The 18,220-nt window shown below is 42.6% G+C and overlaps 1 protein-coding gene across 3 annotated transcripts in view; it reads right to left on the bottom strand.

Moving 5' to 3' along the window:
* Positions 1-18,220, bottom strand: part of eprs1 (glutamyl-prolyl-tRNA synthetase 1) — a 33,837-nt gene that overhangs the window by 10,479 nt on the left and 5,138 nt on the right. For all 3 annotated transcript variants that reach the window (XM_047030499.1, XM_047030500.1, XM_047030501.1), the window contains exons 6-18: positions 15,304-15,404; positions 15,020-15,146; positions 14,667-14,859; positions 14,046-14,217; positions 13,519-13,752; positions 13,124-13,208; positions 12,938-12,997; positions 7,766-7,876; positions 7,085-7,221; positions 6,719-6,926; positions 6,489-6,601; positions 536-650; positions 145-294 (exon numbers count right to left, since the gene is read on the bottom strand). In XM_047030499.1, the coding sequence (XP_046886455.1) occupies positions 145-294; positions 536-650; positions 6,489-6,601; positions 6,719-6,926; positions 7,085-7,221; positions 7,766-7,876; positions 12,938-12,997; positions 13,124-13,208; positions 13,519-13,752; positions 14,046-14,217; positions 14,667-14,859; positions 15,020-15,146; positions 15,304-15,404 (1,806 nt within the window). The remainder of the gene's footprint in view (positions 1-144; positions 295-535; positions 651-6,488; positions 6,602-6,718; positions 6,927-7,084; positions 7,222-7,765; positions 7,877-12,937; positions 12,998-13,123; positions 13,209-13,518; positions 13,753-14,045; positions 14,218-14,666; positions 14,860-15,019; positions 15,147-15,303; positions 15,405-18,220) is intronic.

The raw sequence follows: 18,220 nt of genomic DNA, 5'->3' as shown, positions 1-18,220 counted from the left end.
GATAGAGACAGAGACTTTAGTGTACTGGTCACTTAAGATGAGAACTGAAACAAAGGAAAACCCATCAAGAAATTAATTAACCAGTCTACATAATATTTCCAAATCAAGATCAACAGCAGTATTGAATTCCGTTCATCTGTTGACCTTGAGAGTGAGAAGCTGCTGTACGGCCTTGTCCACCTCCTCCTTGGGGGCCTTGGCCGCCTTGAGGAGACGAACGGCCTCGCCCTGGGCAGCAACGCTGGAAAACACATCTCCCCCTGGGGCTGGGGCTGGCTTGGATTTGGAAACAGGCTATGGGAGGAGATAGAGAAATAAAAATAGATATGGAGATATAGAAGTGGATCTGTATATGAAGACAATCATACAGACCAATGTGGAAAGAAGACTATACAAATATTATATTATAGAAATTGAGAAAGACAGAACGAATTTAACCAGAAAGAAAATCATTCCTAAACAATTAGCAGCAAGAGGTGATGTCCCAGGTAGATGTCTCCAGTGTGCAGTATTAGTGACAGGGTCTGGAACGTACTGTGGAGGAGACCTGGCCCTTGGTCTTGTCCTTGGAGCCAGCCGTGGGCATCTCCTTGGTGTGTCCATCAGGAATGTAGAATAGCACACAGGGGCTCTCCTTACAGCTGTGGGGACTGGAGCGAGCAACAACCAACAGAACAAACACAGACACACACCAGACATTCTGTATTACAACCCCAATCTAAAAGAGGTTGGGACATTGTGTAAAATAAAATAAAAGAATACAATGACTTGCATATCTCATAAACCCATGTGTTATTCACTATAGAACATAGAAAACATTTAAAATGTTTAAACTGATGAAATGTACAATTTTAAGGAAAAAATACAGTAATTTAGAATTTGATGGCAGCAACAGGTCTCAAAAAAATTGGGACAAGGCCATGTTCACCACTGTGTGGCTTTTCCTCTTCTTTTAACAACAGTCTGTATATGTCTGGGTACAGGGCCGGCGCAAGCACCTTTGCCGCCCTAGGCAAGATGTTTCAACACACACCCCCCCCCCCCCCCGCCTCGGCGCCCTCTGCTGGTGGTGCGGGACGGTTAATTAATGGACACACTTCGGAATTTTGCGCCCCCCTCTTCATGGCGCCCTAGGCGGCTGCCTAATTCGCCTATAGCAAATGCCGGGCTTGTCTGGGTACTGAGGAGACCAGTCGGAGACCAGCTGTGGGAGAGGAATGTTGTCCCTTTTGTGTCTGATACAGGATTCTTGGTGCTCAACGGTCCTGGTTCTTCTTCATAATTTTTGTTTCATGATCCACCAAATGTTTTTAACTGCAGGCAGGCCAGTTCAGCGACTTTTCTTTTACCAAACCATGCAGTTGTAACAGATGCAGGGTGTGGTTTAACATTGCGCAATTCCCTGAACTCGCAGCAGTATGACGAAACTGGCATTTTCAGCGCAACATTTCATAAACCTTTGCTGTATAGTGCTTGTGTATTACATTTGTGTTAAATATTATGGAGGATTATAGGGGCCAAAACTAAATAAATAAATGGATAAATAAATAATTATATAACACAAAGCTTAAATAAATGACACAAAATATATAAATGTTACATGTATTTGTGTGTGTATATGTGTTTACGTTTTCATGTGTTTACATTTATTTATTTATACTTACATTTATTTATTTATACTTACATTTATCCACGGTGAAACTTGCTGCAGCAAAATAAATCTGTCGTCCCCCCGTCACCAAGTCAGGGGGCGGGTCAAAGCCTCTGATTGGTGAATGAACAGTATTACACACCAGGCAGGCTCAACCAGTCGATCAAGCTCTCTTCAATCTAGAGGGATCCTCTATCGCCTCACTCTACAGCTGCTAGGGGTGTGCGACACTGCACGATGTGGTATAGATTCGATACCAAGGAGTAAATACAGGGCCAGTATTGCCAATACCGATACTTTGGGCTTAGAAAAGCAGTGGAGGGGCAAAGTGAGTTTGAGCGAAGTTAGACGGTGTTTGCACAACCACTATGATGTAAAGGGAGTTGTGTACTCAGTGTGGAATGAAACTTAAGTATCGATCTTATCACGCTATCAATCAGGCTATTGATACCAACGTTGGTATCGATAGTTGCCGGGTTTCCTAACCCGGCCACTGTCGGTCTTAAGATCGATATGCCCACCCCTATGCTGCATCATCTCGCTGAGGATCATGAACACATTTTCATTGATGTCTGTGTCAGTTAGGGCCAATATCATTCTTATAATTTCAGCGAAGCTCTCAATATGATGTAAAAAAGAAGTGAACTGGCAGGTGCCTCCATCTCTTCAGCTTCCGCCAACATTTCGACCACTGTAGCATTCAATATTTCATTCATTGAATCCGCAAAAGGTGCTGCCATCTTGGAATAGTCAAAAGCAGTCAATTCAAGTTGAACCACCAATCAGAGATTTTAACCCGCCCCCTGACTTGGTGACGTGGGACGACGGATTTATTTTGCTGCAGCGAGTTCCACCGTGGATAAATGTAAGGATAAATACATAAATGTAAGGATAAATAAATATATGTAAGGATAAATAAATAAATGTAAGTATAAATAAATAAATGTGAACACATTAAAACGTAAATATATATATATACACACAAATACATGTAACATTTATATACTTAGTGTCTCATTTAATTTGTAATGTATATATTTTGTCTGTCAATTAGGCATTACATTATATAATTAGTCATTTATTTAAGCTTTGTGTTATAATATTTATTTAGTTTTGGCCCCTATAATCCTCCATAAAATATAGGCTCAATAGCTCATAACATGTGTTTGTCATTTCACTCATTTTGATAAGATGATGTTATAATGCAGCAACGAGTGTCTGCACTGCGATGCTAGCTGGGTTATCGAAAAGTCGGAGCAAATTTACAAATCCCGTTTAGTCGTTTTCAGCAACTACACTGCCCACTTCTCATCACGTTTTAATTCAGATGTTGATTTACACTTACCGTTTAGCTGAAATATGAATTGTAAAAACATACAACAATGGCAATCAAAGGATTCTGTTCGTCTTGTTGGTCACGGTAACCAACAACCCCTGACGCAAGCGGTTCTTAATTGATTCCCACTCAAGCCCAGCTCCGATGTGGTGCTACTTGCGAACCACTTTCCCTGGTTCGAAGCCGGTTCAAGAAATACGTTTATTTATGGTAACACTTATTTTTTCCAGCCTTTTAGTGCCCTTCTATTTTCCAGAAAATGGTACAATAAATAAGTTTAAACATTTGATGTTTTCAATGATCTATTGTGAATGGCATGAGAACTTTTTTGGAATTGGGGTTGTAGATCACATCTATTTTCTTATCTATCCTACGAAAGTGTAGCTTGGAAGACACCTTGTCCCCACCTCTTATATCCTAAATTAAGTTTTACTTTAGGTTTCACACATTTCATTGTTTGTTTTCTGTTGCATTGGTCTGGGTGTTTATTTTTCACAGATGATGGTTGGGTATTAAAGGGAATGTGGACCATTGTTCTCTCTTCAGACTTCATCTTCTTATATTTTCACGCGTCATTACACCTTTGGCCATAAACTCTGGCTTCCCTATCATTTACAATATGCATGCTTACATGACACAATCCTCCATTTTGTAACATGTTGATTAAATTAATTTGCAATGTTAAAACGTCATCTTCATTCGACTTCACTTTGACCAGTCCTGCTCTAAATGAACCCATCGCGTCAAATATATAACATATTTTATACCAGAGATGGAAATTAGCACCCGCCACCAGCCAAATGCGGGTGATTTTGTGTTGTGGCGGGTAAACTCGCTTCACCTACCGGCCACCGTGGCAAGTAAATCCAATTATTACACGGCTGTTCTTAAAGCTGTAGAATCCCCCATTCACTTGAATGGGGCTTCCCAACGCTTTGCAGGTCAATTATTTTCAATAACAGACCGTTGCAATGTATTACTGACCATAGACATGTATATACAGTGCCCTCCAAAAGTATTGGAACAGTGAGGCCAATTCCTTTATTTTTGCTGTAGACTGAAAACATTTGGGCTTGACATCAAACGATGAATGTGAAACCAGAGATCAACGTTTCAGCTTTTATTTCCAGGTATTTACATCAGGATCTGATGCACAAATTAGAAAATATCACCTTTTTGTTCGAACCCACCCATTTGTCACGTGAGCAAAAGTATTGGAACATGTGACTGACAGGTGTGTTTTGTTGCCCAGGTGTGTCCTATTACATACATTATTCAATCAATAAATACCACTGAATGTCTACACTCAGGTTCAGATTGGGTAAGATAGGTTTTGTCTATGCAGACTGTATTCAGAGGTGAAAACAACATGAAAACCAGAGCGCTGTCTTTGGGTGAAAAACAAGCAATTGTGAGTCTTAGAGAAGATGGAAAATCAATCAGAGCCATTGCAGAAACATTGGCCATAGCCAGTACAACCATTTGGAATGTCCTGAAGAAGAAGAAAACTACTGGTGTACTAAGTAACAGACGTCGAACAGGTAGACCAAGGAAAACATCAGCAGTTGATGACAGAAACATTGTGAGAGCTGTAAAGAAAGACCCTAAAACAACTGTTAGTGAGATCAGCAACAACCTCCAGATGGCAGGAGTGAAGGTATCACTATCTACTGTTCGCAGAAGACTTCATGAACAAAAGTACAAGGGCTACACCAGAAGATGCAAACCACTCATTAGCAAGAAGAATAGGAAGGCCAGGCTGGAATTTGCCAAAAAGTACAGAGATGAACCTCAAAAATTCTAGGACAAAGTTTTATGGACTGATGAGACAAAGATTAACTTTTACCAAAGTGATGGAAAGGCTAAAGTTTGGAGAAAGAAAGGAACTGCTCATGATCCCAAACACACAAGCTCATCTGTGAAACACGGTGGAGGTAATGTCATGGCTTGGGCTTGCATGGCTTCTTCTGGGACGGGCTCATTAATCTTCATTGAGGATGTAACACATGATGGCAGCAGCAAAATGAACTCGGAAGTCTACAGAAACATTTTGTCTGCCAATTTAAGGAAAGATGCAACCAAACTGATTGGCAGAGCCTTCATCATGCAGCAAGATAACGACCCAAAACACACTGCCAAAACAACAAAGGAGTTCATCAGGGGCAAGAAATGGAAGGTATTAGACTGGCCAAGTCAATCTCCAGACTTAAACCCTATAGAGCATGCATTTTACCTGCTTAAGAGGAGACTGAAGGGAGGAACCCCACAAAACAAACAACAACTGAAAGAGGCTGCAGTGAAAGCCTGGGAAAGCATCAAAAAGGAAGAATGCAAAAGTTTGGTGACGTCAATGGGTCACAGACTTGCTGCAGTTATTGAAAGCAAAGGATTTGCAACTAAATATTAAGTCTTATTCACTTAAATATGTTTTAAGTATATCTGTTCCAATACTTTTGATCACATGACAAATGGGTGGATTCAAACAAAATGTGATATTTTCTTAGTTGTGCATCAGATCCTGATGTAAATACCTGGAAATAAAAGCTGAAACGTTGATCTCTGGTCTCACGTTCATTATTTGATGTCAAGCCCAAATGTTTTCAGTCTACAGCAAAAATAAAGGAATTCGCCTCACTGTTCCAATACTTTTGGAGGGCACTGTATGTCTATGTTACTGACCGCTGTCAAGAGAAGTGGCCTTTTGCCTCGGATTCACGTCTTTCGTAACAATCCGCAAGTAGTCCGGTAACTTTTCAACCCCAGCGTACTCCGTTGCTTAGCGACATCAGCTGATTTGAAGCCTAAAGAATGTTCAACGTCTTTGGTGAACTATTTCTCTGCTGATCAACACTAGGAATGGTAACATATAAATTGTAAAAAGACACTGTGTTCAGTAATTTTTTGGGAAGTAGCCGTGTAATAAGCGGCATAATGTATAGAACGCCGTTGTCATTATCGGGAAAATAAGCCCCTTCAGAGCGAAGCTACACCCCTCTGCTTAGCGTCGGGGTGCGGTGCGTCTTGTCGTGGAAGAACAACGCTCAGGAAAGCACCTCTGAAACCTCAGAATCTGATTCTGATGAGCAGAAGTAAATTGTACTGGGAGTGGGGAGGATGGGTGGAAGAATGTTAGTGTATTGTTTAATCTGCCCTACTCATTTAATGATATGTAAAGCAGTTCGTGGTTTGTGTTTGTATAAGAAAGAAAGAGAAAATTTCAGTGTTTCATTGAGACTTGAGATTAAATAAACTGCTTAAGTATTCTAGATCTTGTAGTATAAATGTTCACATGCAGTTACACATTGTCGGTTAAAAACAAGAAAGTGGCTGGTAAAAACATTGAGTGGCTGGTAGATTTTGAAATCCACCAGCCACAGTGGCCGGTGGACATTTTTTTTTATTTCCATCCCTGTTTTATAAGTATCCATATTCTGTCTAGTTTACGTCTCTTCCATGTGTGTGCACACGCTCAAGCTGAGCATTCTTAAGTGATGGACTAACCTGACTTGTTCATAGGGCTGGTCACAGATGTAAAAGCCCCGCCTCTGTAGCTGAATGATGTCTCCCTTCTTCAGGCTCTTCAGGCAGGGATCTCCCAGCATCTTCTCCTCCAGCTGGGAGGGAGGGGAGGAAGAAAGAGGGAAGGGTGGGTAAAAAAGGAGTGATAAAATCATGATCCAGATATTGGGGGGGGACATTGAATCAATAACCATCAATTGACACCGCTGTACCTTGCTGTGGTGGTTAATGTAGGCCTTGAAGTCATCATCCTTCCCCAGGACAGGCTTGGTGATGAGGTGTTGGTAGTTGACGCACACGGTGGGGAGTAGAGGGGCGCGGTCTGCCTCGGCCAGCCAGGTGATCTTGGTGGTCTTCTTGTAGTCACGGTTTTCCAGGTCCAAACGGGCCTCCATGGACGACACCTTATCACTCGCGTCTCTGGAGAGCAGTTCAACAAATTCAGTCTCCCCAACTATACTTATCCCCCCCCCCCCTTTAACCCCTGATCACCTTCAATCACAAATTGTTTGTACCTTAATCTGTATATATAGCCCATCAGCAGACATGCAGTTGACAGTTTGATTTCACAGTCTTACTTGTGGATCTTGGTGATGACAATGTTGCCCCAGTTGATGAAGGTGACCGTCTCCCCCTCGTGGAAGGTCTCGGCGTCTGCCCCCTCCACCAGCACCTTGGGCCCATACCACACCTCCTTCATCCCCACCTCAGTATTCTGGGAGACGCACACAGAGAAAGAGACACACATACAGAAGAATGTAATTTTGTAAAGACAACTCCAGAATAATTGGCACCCCTGGTAAAGATTAATAAAGTTTTGTCACCCAAAAATGTAATTTAGCTTAAAGGGGTCATATACTGATTTTATAGGGTATTTCACACTCTTTATTAGGGTCTCCGAATAGGGTATGTAACATTGGTTGGCCTGAAAATGGCCCGTGTGCTGTTCTATGCACCCTAATGCAAACCTGTGAAACAGCCCTATAATGAAACAAGGTTTTCTCCCTTTTATGGTATGCTCATGAATATTTAGATAAGCTGCGCGCTGATTGGTTGGTTTACAACTAGCAAAACTGTTCATTTTACCCACCAAACTGTCGTTATTAAACTATGACAAGGTAAACTGTCTTGCATTCAATGACCTCTTTAATGTCACAATCCAACCTTCAATTGAACATTTTTGGATAAAGAAAATAATTATTATAACAACAGCTATATAATAACATAATAATTGTTGAATATTTATCAGAGATGGGTACCTTGGGGTGTCTTGCCACTTCCTTCATCTCTTCCTGGGCCTCTGGGATGGAGACAGGAACCACATAGGACCCTGATAGTGCTGTGTATCTGGGGGCCACTGGATCAACCACCTACACACAGCGACACACAGACACACAGACGGTTTCATTATTGTTACTTACAGCCATGCATAAAAAATCTGCTCAAATGACAATCCACAGCTAAAGGCTTACGGTTCCCTCCCTCTCTCCAGCTCTAGTTGTCCAAGCTCGTCTACAGAGCCTGTAACATTGTACGTTCTGCTTTCCTTAAGTTACAGAAGTACACACTGCCAGGGGTGAGAGTGGAGGTGGGATGACAGACTGAGGTATAGAAGATGGACAGAAATGTTGAGAGATAAAGAGAAGTGACAGGAGAGAAAGAGACAGAAATAAAAAAGGAGACAGACACAAAGAGAAAGAGACAGAAAGATAGACAGAGAACAGTGAAGGATTCTTCATTGACACTGCAGCTAAATGACTGTAGGCTGTATGAGGACAAGAAGAGGAAGAGTAAGACAGGTAGAGAGAGAGAAGAAGAGAATTGGAAGCACACTGAAGTAGGGATGAAGGGAGGACAGGATGAGAGAGGGAAGGGAAAGAGGAGGAGGAGTACCTTGATACAGCTAATTGGCAGCTTGGAAACAGAAAAGTGAGATGCAGTTTAATGTCAAACACAGGAGAGGTCAGAGGTCAGGAGCCAAGACACACAAGATCAGACAGGATGGAAGAACATCTACATCACTTCCTCCCCTACGTATAGTTCGTCCCACCCCCTGACTAGGGTGGTGCTTTTTGATGACATCACCAAGCCAGATACAGCCAGATGCGTGGAGAGATTAATGAATGGCACTGACAGACAAAAGGGGTTGACATGAAACTGCAAAGAAAGGTGGGAAGGACAAAGAAGGTGGGAGAGAGGAAAGGGAAGGAGAGAGGGAGGAAGGTAGAGGAATTACAGCAGGAGGGGAAGCAGGGAAGGATAGTGCATAGGGATGCACCAAATTATTTGTCAGAAAGAGAGGTCGAAAATAGGACGAAATTGTGAACCATGAATATCTGCTCAGATTTTACTATCGTTTGATCTAGGCATTATCACAGGACTGAAGTCAAGTTAGTTTCATTTTGGGTATTTGACAGATATTCCATATTAGTTTTCCTTACGTCAGCAGCAGTTGGGACCATCAAGTTACAAGTTGTTTATTAAAAAATCTATAGCTATTTATCCATTCCGCTTAAAACTTTCAAAAGTTAACTTTCTACCTGACCCAATTACAATCACACTTTTTGGGGTTTGTGAATTTTCATCTCACAAATTTGTATATAAATATACAAATTTCCATAGCTCCTAGGTCATGTGACCTACTGATCTCAAACTATTTTCAGATTATCAGTGAATAAGCCTTATATCAGTGGTCACCAACCTTTTTAGGCCAAAGATCACCGACCTTTGCCTTGGTGACCCGAAGATCTACCTATTGAGGCGTTGAGAGACAGAACAGACTCCAGACTGAACTTACAACTTAACTTTATATTTGGCCTTATTGTAATTGAATGAAATCAAACACTTTGTGAACAATATGAACAAGAAAAAACACTTTTGCAATGAGCAGGCTGGATATGAACGGTTTTATTTATAAACTGAAGTTACAACACAACACTGACAAATTTCTCATGTGACAAGTCAGTGTGATGGCTGTGACTGAACACTGTCTGTGAGTGCCTTGTAGTTTGGCTCATAAGCAGAGACAGCCAGTCTGAGGCAGTCTGTGAGGTGTCTGTCAGTAAGCCGGCTCCTGTACTTGGATTTGGTGATTTTCATCTGTGAAAATGCCATTTCACAGAGGTAGGTCGATCCAAAGTAGGCACTCACTTTTAGTGCACATGCACTGAGGAGAGGAAACTTCTCTCGGCTGACAAGTCCCCAAAAGTCACTGTCCCTTGACCTGGCTTTCAGCTCAATGTCATTTTGCAAATCAAGCATCTCCATGTCCACTCCACTTGGCAAAGCAAATGCTTTCTCGAATTGGTCTGCAACCTCCTCTGTATTAATAGGCAGGAATGGGTTTGAAAGAAATGCAGCAATATCCTTCATGATTTCTAACTCACCAAAACGTCGACTGAACTCCGCTGCCAGTTTGTCCAGGTGCACACAGTACTGCTCAGGGTGAAAGTCAGAAGAGTCTTTGATGGACTGTGACATTTTTTCCAGGTTTGTAAAGTGTGTCAGCGTCCCTTTCCTCAGATTCGTGGTCCAGACACAGAGTTTGGCCTTGAACGCATTCACTGCGCTGATCATGTGGAGGAGGTGCCGGTCTTTTCCCTGGAGTTCGTGGTTGAGCGAGTTCAGTTTTCCGGTTAGGTCCGTCAGAAACCCCAGGTCCAGTAGCCACGCATCCGTTGAAAGTTCCTCGTGCTCCTCGTTCCTTTTCGACAGAAACGTCTTAATCTCAGGCAGCAAGTCAACAAATCGCTGCAGCACTTTTCCGCGACTCAACCACCTGACATCAGCATGCAGAAGCAGGTCTACATACGCCGAATCGAGCTCATCCAATAACGCCTTGAATAAGCGATGCTGAAGCGCTTTTGCTCGAATCGAGTTTACCACTTTGACCACCAGTGACATGACATGAGAAAAGTCCACGACTTTCCCAGCCAAGGCTTGCTGATGAATCACACAGTGATACTTCATGAAGTCGGGGAAATCCGGATCATTACGGCACAGTGCTATAAAACCAGCGTGCACACCGCACATTGCCGGTGCCCCATCGGTAGTGATTGCCACCAGTTTCTGAATGGGGATGTTCTTTTCACGGACATAGCTTTTAAAAACGTTGTAAATATCCTCACCTCTCGTTCTCTCTTTTAATTGGAGAAGAGTGAGGAAGTCCTCCTTTGTTGTAAAGTCCTGGAAAGCCATTCTGACAAATACAACAAGCTGAGCCGTGTCCATTACATCCAGCGATTCATCAAACTGCAGTGAAAAATATTCACAGAGTGACAAGTCCTCCAACACCTGTTGACCAACGTTATCCGACAGTAACTCGATCCTTCGTGTCACTGTTGTAGGACCAAGAGGCACAGCACGGAATGCAGCTTTTATGTCCTCTTTGTTTTTGAAGGTGCTGCAAACAGTCTCTGCGGTGACGGTCAATAGTTCCTTAAACAAATCCCCATCTGTAAAAGGTCTCTTGTGTTTAGCCAAAATGTGGCTAATACGAAATGATGCCTCAGTTGCAGCCTTACTTTGAGACGTAGGTTGTGAGAAAAGCGACTGTTGAGCCTTCAACTCCACTTTCAGCTCCTGAACTTTTTTGGCGCGGATTGCGCTCTTTGGTGGATAGCAGTCTTTGAATTTCGGATGGTTAGTGTTGTGGTGCCGCTCCAAATTCCCTCGCTTAGACAGTGCCTGTGGCTGGTGGCACAACATACACACACTCTTGTCTTTTACCAAGGTAAAGATGAATTCCTCCTCCCATTCATGATGGAAACTGTAGTTTTTCGCCCTCTTTCGTGGTGCCTCTGCCATGCTTGCTAACACTATGTGGACAACACGGCCGGGTAAATAAACAAACCAACGGCAACCACGCCCACAGGTATCTTGGGATAGCAGGTCTCTCAAAGGTCGTCTTCGGGAAAAAACGCCCATTTATTCTGTCGGTGAATTGCTTTGCAAACACGCACAGGCCAATATGCAAATCCAGGTACAAGAGAACGCGCGTTCAGTTTAAGAATCCTCCGCGTTCATGAATTAGTCGGAGATCAGTATTTCTGAAATTATTTTGGAGATCGACAGGGAAAGTCTCCGAGATCGACACGTCGATCGCGATCGACAGGTTGGCGACCTCTGCCTTATATAATACACACCCATTCGATCAATTTTCATCTCAGTTGATTTAGCATAAATATTTCAAACAAAGGCGATCATCAGTGGTGTGGAAATACTTCAATGTCCTCGGAAGAAATTTCAAGAGGGGGTATGGTAATATTAAAAAGTCTTATATTAATACATTTTTAAAAATAATATATTTTTTTATTTATTATATGGCAACGACAGTACGAGCGTTCTGATTGGCTAATGGGTAGTCATGTCAGCCGTGTATTGACCGCCGGTCTGATATGGATCCTTATTGCCCTCAGACGTCATCTTCAAAATGAGCGTTGAGGAAATTCAGAAGAAACAAAAATTGAAAGTGATGATGAAGACTAGAAACTATAATTTGAATCACTTGTGTTGTTACTTTACTGTAAGTTAAAGCCAATTTAGCTGAGCCGTGTTGTCCGTTTTCGATTGATCATTGGAACTTGAAGTTAGCGAGTAATTTGTTGCTACGCAACACCTGAAACACATTGTGTTTTCTATTAGCCTAACAATTACCATTTCTTTACATTTACAAAATGAAAGGAGAGAAAAATGCCATATAATAAACAACTTACTAAACTTGACCGTTCGGTCATCGCTCGGTCGATACGTTAAAGCCTCAGTTTGATATTTCCCGGCATGACCTCACTCTCGGTTAGTAAGTAGTTAATAAAGTCACTTTCGGCTAAGTGCATCCAGAATTTTTTTGTTTGTTTCTGGCCCAGAATTTATTTAGGTGCATCCCTAATAGTGGTATGTGGAGGTTAACTAAAATGATTGTGCACTGTTAGTGGTGTAAGCAAAGCACTGGGTGAACAGCATGTTTAATTCAGTCCTACAGGAGCATGAACTGCATGACAATTAGTGGGATGAAAGGGATTTTGTGTGTGTTTCTAGGCTTGCTTATGTGTGTATTTTCTGCTTGCATTTGTGTGTGTGTATGTGTCTGTGTTTTTCCCCAAGAACTCAGTTAAGGGCAATCAAATGCATATGAGAATCCATTAGTGCTGGAAGGGAAAAAAGGAATAGAAAATGGAGCTGGAACCAACTACGAAAGAGAATTTAGAGAACGAAGACAAAAGAGGAATAGCAAGAGCTAGAAAAGTTAGTGGTTAGACGGAGCGGCAGAGAGAAAGAGAGAAGGGGGGGAAACCATGCAAGCTGTACATCTTATGCCCTGCCTCTTTGTATAAACAGGATGCAGAAAGTCTGTAGGTTTTCACTCTACACTAACCATAAGAAAGGAAGACATGAAAAAGATGGAGGAAGAAAAAGAGGAGAGGAGAACATACCTTTTTGTTGAAAGCCCAGATCTTATCCCACTCCATGTTGACTACTGATCTGGATCCACCCTGGAGGGAGGGAAAAGAGTAGAAAACATACACACTTTAATACTATGGAACGTCAAATGACTTTAGTCTCACTCCTGATGGGCTACCAGGTGCAAAGTTCACAGTCAGGCACACACACGTACACACCTGGGCTGCAATGAACTGTTTGAGGCCCTCGACAGTCATGCCCCTGCGGAGGACTCCTCTAACGGTGGGGAACCGGGGGTCGTCCCTAGAGATCAAACAAGGTCAGCATCACTCTTCATCATTATCATCGTCAAAAATAATAACGACATGTTGACTGTGTTATTTATTCCCTCCATCCATCCCTTCTTCCTCCATCCAATTCTCTTTTCTTCCCTCCGTCCAGCCGTTTCCTTCTATCTCCATCCAGGCATCCCTGCCTCCCTCCCCTTTGAGTTCTTTCCTGACCTACCCTCCCTCTCTAAATGTATTTATCCACTTCACCATCCCATCAACCCCTCCCTCTCCTCTCATTCCATCCCTCCCTCCGCCCCCAGCAGCTCCCATGCTTTCCTCACCATCCGTCCACGTAGCCTTGGTCCACGAACCAGGTGAGCTTCCTCTTGGAGAGCACGGTGTTGTTGAGGTTGAGCCTGGCGTACTCCCAGATGTGGGGTTTCCTGATGCCCAGGGCGTCGATCATCCAGTAGAACTGGTCGTCTCTGTCGTGATACTCCGTGGTCCTCAGGGCATGGGTCACCCCCTCCACGCTGTCCACAATCGGGCACGCAAAGTCGTAGGTGGGGTACACTCTAGAGAAAGGGGAGAAGGGTTATAATCAAAATTATACATCCTACACATCCCTTATAGCCTGCCTTTCACTTGCACATCCCTGCACAAACTGTACGACTTATTATCTATTTAAGTAACAGTCATTAGAATTTTTTTTTTATATATTCTTCATTAGTATTTGGTTTTGGATCTTATTGTCAATTTTATATTGTTTTACTTTTTACTTTTATTCTAATTATCTACCTCCTAACCCCTCCACCCCACCCTCACCCATCCCCTATCCTCCCACCCCACGCTCACCTCCCCACCTCACCTGTAGGTGCTTCCTGTACGGGGGTGGGGGGTGTTCTTGCAGCGGTACAGAGTGGGGTCCCTCATGCAGCCATTGTTGGAAGACATGTCGATCTTGGCCCTCATGCAGCATTTCTGTCCAGACTCTGTCCCTGCCTTCATCTCCTCCCACATCTTCAAGTTCTGCTCCACCGCTGGGGAAATGGGGGAGAGGAGGGGGAGAGGGGGGGTAAGGGGTGAAGTTTGGGGATGAGAAGAGAGGAAGGTGTGTGTGGGAATATGGATCCTTTAGACCAGCCATCTCAAGATTCTGGCCCGCAGGCCACTTCCGGCCCCCCTCCCCACAGCCTGCTACATAATGCCAAAAATATGATATAAATAAAAAATAAAAATAAAAAATGTATATTTGTAAAAAAGAAAATTACATTCCGCGACCGGAAGTGGACCGTCAGTTTGAGATCCATGCTTTAGACAATCATTTTGCGCCACAGGATTCTATACACACCTCGCCCCCACCTTTCTCTCTCTCTCAAATACCTTGATCGGTTCCTCCCTCTTTCTCACACACTTTCTTATTCCATCTCCTGCAAACACAGTCTCTTGCCCTCACAAACAGCCACACGCCGTCGCCCCCCCTGTTTACAATTGCTGCGGTGTTTGGACTCCACACGCTGCTCCCTCTCCTGCTTCATCTGCTCCGGGGCCGTGTCATCTATGTAGGCCTTGCCCTCCTTCAGCAGCTTCTCTGCCATGTTTTGGATCTTCGGGAAATGGTCGCTGGTGTAGGTGAACTGGTCTGGCTTGATCTGGAGCTGGGACACATCCTCCAGGATTACCTGGAAGAAAGGAAGGAAGGGAGGTTAAAAAGGGAGAAGAGAGGACAGAAAGAATGAAAGGAGGAAGAAAGACACATTTAGACCCTGCACAAACTGGTATCTTTAGTCGTGATAAACATCTACAGGAAATCAAGAGTCCGCGTTTCTGTCCATGCACCACCTTCTCAAAGTCCTCCTTCTCCTTCTCGGGGTTGGTATCGTCAAAGCGCATGATGAGTTTGCCTTTGAAGGTGACCTGGTAGTGCTGGTTGAGCAGGGCTGCCTTAGCATGGCCAATGTGTAAGTATCTGAGACAGAACATAGAGTGGAGAACATAATATATAGCAGACTCTAAAAAGATTATCATACATATTATATAAAGAAAATGATATTTTCTATTGTATTTTGTATTTATTTTTTACTCTGATTGTGAGTGTGCACATGCAAACTGCAGTAGCGCCTCACCCACTGGCCTCTGGGGGAAAACGAACCACCACCTTGCCCATCTCAGCTCCAGGCAGTTCCACAAACTTCCCCAGGTCCTGCTTTTTTTCCTTCTCCTCCGACTGGGCAACACACAGCAAGGAGGAGGTCGGGGGGGGAGGGGGAGTTCATTCACTGACTATTGACTTCACTGAGTATTAACTCTGCATCAACAGAACTCCTACGACAAGTAGGAGATTACAACTAGTCCTAGACTACATGAGTACTTTTTAGTTATTTTAAGTGGAACTGAAAGGTTATGTTCCACAGGGCTCCAGACTAACATTTTACAGGAGCACTTTAGCCCCCAATTTAAATTATATGGGGCACAGGCAGAAAATGTTGGGGCGCATACACCTTAAATCAACCTGCAACGCAATTTTTCCATATTTTCCCCATTTTAATATAAATAACATATGGGTTTATGAGATTTGCAAATCATTGTATTCCGTTGTTTTATTTAATTTCACACTACGGCCAAACTTTTGGGAAATTGGGGTTGTAAAAAAACAAAGCTGTGTGCTAAAAGGGAGAAGTGTGCCAACCTCCCGTCTTTCCAACTCCTACAGGAGCATGTGCAAATAACTTTTACATTTCTCTTCAAAATGCTTTCTAATTGCACAGTAGTATTTGCTTGCTGTGAGCTGATACAGTGACTGGTCCACCTTTCTATCTAACGTTGCACAGCCAATTAAACTTAAAGGTCCAATGACATGAAAACTTCACTTTAGGAGGTTATTTAACATTAATATTAGTTCCCCTAGTCTGCCTTTGGTCCCCCAGTGGCTAGAAATGTTCATAGGTGTTAACCAAGCCCTGGGTATTCTTCTCCACCTTTGAGAAAATGAAAGCTCAAACGTCTGTTTTGAAAATCCTCTCCTTCTGACATCACAAGGAGGAATACACACACTGTAACGCGAGTGTTGTACACTACTTAGTTATTTGGATAACCGTTCTGCTGTTGGTGTTATGGCGCCCACGATATCCGCTTTTCCCCGCATTTAAATTACTATGTGTGTGCACCTCGATCAGCCTCGATCACTGTCATCTGATAACCAGGGTGATCAGATGACAATGGGCAAATTCGAGGCATCTTACAGTAACGGGGCTACAAGCCATTGCGATACATCCACTGTAAACATTAGTGCATGGTGCCGCCTCTTTCCTCCTTATTAGCATTCAAGGCAACAGACACTGAAACAGCTTGTTTTAAGGAAAGCTCATTGTGGGACTGCTCGTAGTGGCTGTAATTCAGCACCAAGGCTGAATTTGGGGAAAGAGACTTCAATTACAGTATTAGGGGACCACTAAGGCCTATATAAAAGCATCCAAAAACAGCATGTCATGTGACCTTTAATCGTTAGATTATTAACTTTAATTTAAGAATTTAAATTTAAGAATGGTTAATATTAGCCGTCAATCACTTCCTGTGTGAAACACCTGAGCGAGACACACAAATGTAGATGACGTTACCCACGCAGTTGAATAATCACTTGCGGACCCTTCCCCCTCACACACGTTGGTTACATCTGTCAGACTCGTTCCCTCCTCGTTTTTCACATGAAAAAAAAAATTAAAGCCCTGTCCCAACTAAACTCTCAAATCAGGGATTTGTATCTACAGTCGTATGCAAAAGTTTAGGCACCCCTCTAAGGCTGCATGATAATTTCCTGTCTTCACCTAAAAATATAAATATAATATTGTAATATTCCTTTTCTAGTTAACACTGAGTGCTGGGGTGTTTTCCAGACAAAGATATTTGGTGTAGCAGTATTTAGTTGTGTGAAATTAAATCAAATGTGAAAAAAAAGGCTGTGCAAAAGTTTGGGCACCCTTATCATTTATTTGATTTGAATACCGCTGCCTACTAAATGCTGATTAACTGCAACACAGTTAGTCTGATTAACTCGTTAAGCCTTCAATTACATAAAAAGGTGCATTCAATCATTAGAAAAGGTATTTAAGTTGGCCAATTGCAAGTTGTGCTTCTCTTTGATTCTCCTCTAAACAGTGGCAAAATTGGGGCATCAAAACAGCTATCAAATGATCTAAAAACAAAAATTGTTCAGCAGTATGGTTTAGGGGAAGGCTACAAAAATTTATCCCGGAGGTTTCAGCTATCAGTTTCCACTGTGAGGAATGTCATTAAGAAATGGAAGGCAACAGGCACTAGCGATGGGCGAACGATGCCTTGTGAAGCTTTGGTGGTTTCTTCCGGATTGTGCCGGCCCAAAGAGCCGAACTATCGGCGCATTGAAAATGAACAGCGTCATCTAGCAGCCGTTTAAACTGGCTGAATGAGGCGTAGTGTTGTCTCCGACAGTAGCGTTAGACTACCCTTCGTTATTCTATATTTAATTAAGGCTACATGTGTTCATTTTGATCTGATATTAGTGCTCACACATTAAAATGTTGTGATACATCCGTAGGCCTTTAGAATTATGTCATTTTCTCACAGTAAAAGTTTAGGAATATCGTAAGAGGGTCCCTGCACTGGGGCGCGAACTCGGGATCCAAGATTTGCATTTACAATATGTTGTCGTCCAACGCTTTAACCAACTACACCACCGAAAACATTGTTTCTTGTTAATGCGGGTGGACGGAGTTTATACGATATGGTCTTTATATCAATTAAACTAGATAACACCGATCTTTTCTTAACATTTGTGATATGTAGGTCTATTGTGAACTGGGGGAACTTTATTTTTACAAATTATTATTACTGTTGACAATGTTGACGAATCATCAACATTTGTTTTCTGGGCACTGTATAGACCTACCTAGTCCTATCATGTTACGTTTCATTTCAATAAAATAACACAACACAAATGCACGGATTTATAATTATTACTATACGGATTTGGCTAAATAATAATGACTGATGGAAGAAACTCTAGCG

The sequence above is a fragment of the Hypomesus transpacificus genome, chromosome 12 (genome assembly GCF_021917145.1).
Source record: "Hypomesus transpacificus isolate Combined female chromosome 12, fHypTra1, whole genome shotgun sequence".
Taxonomy (NCBI): domain Eukaryota; kingdom Metazoa; phylum Chordata; class Actinopteri; order Osmeriformes; family Osmeridae; genus Hypomesus; species Hypomesus transpacificus.
The sequence above is the reverse complement of the archived record's forward strand: the minus strand, read 5'-3'. Positions and strand labels throughout refer to the sequence as shown.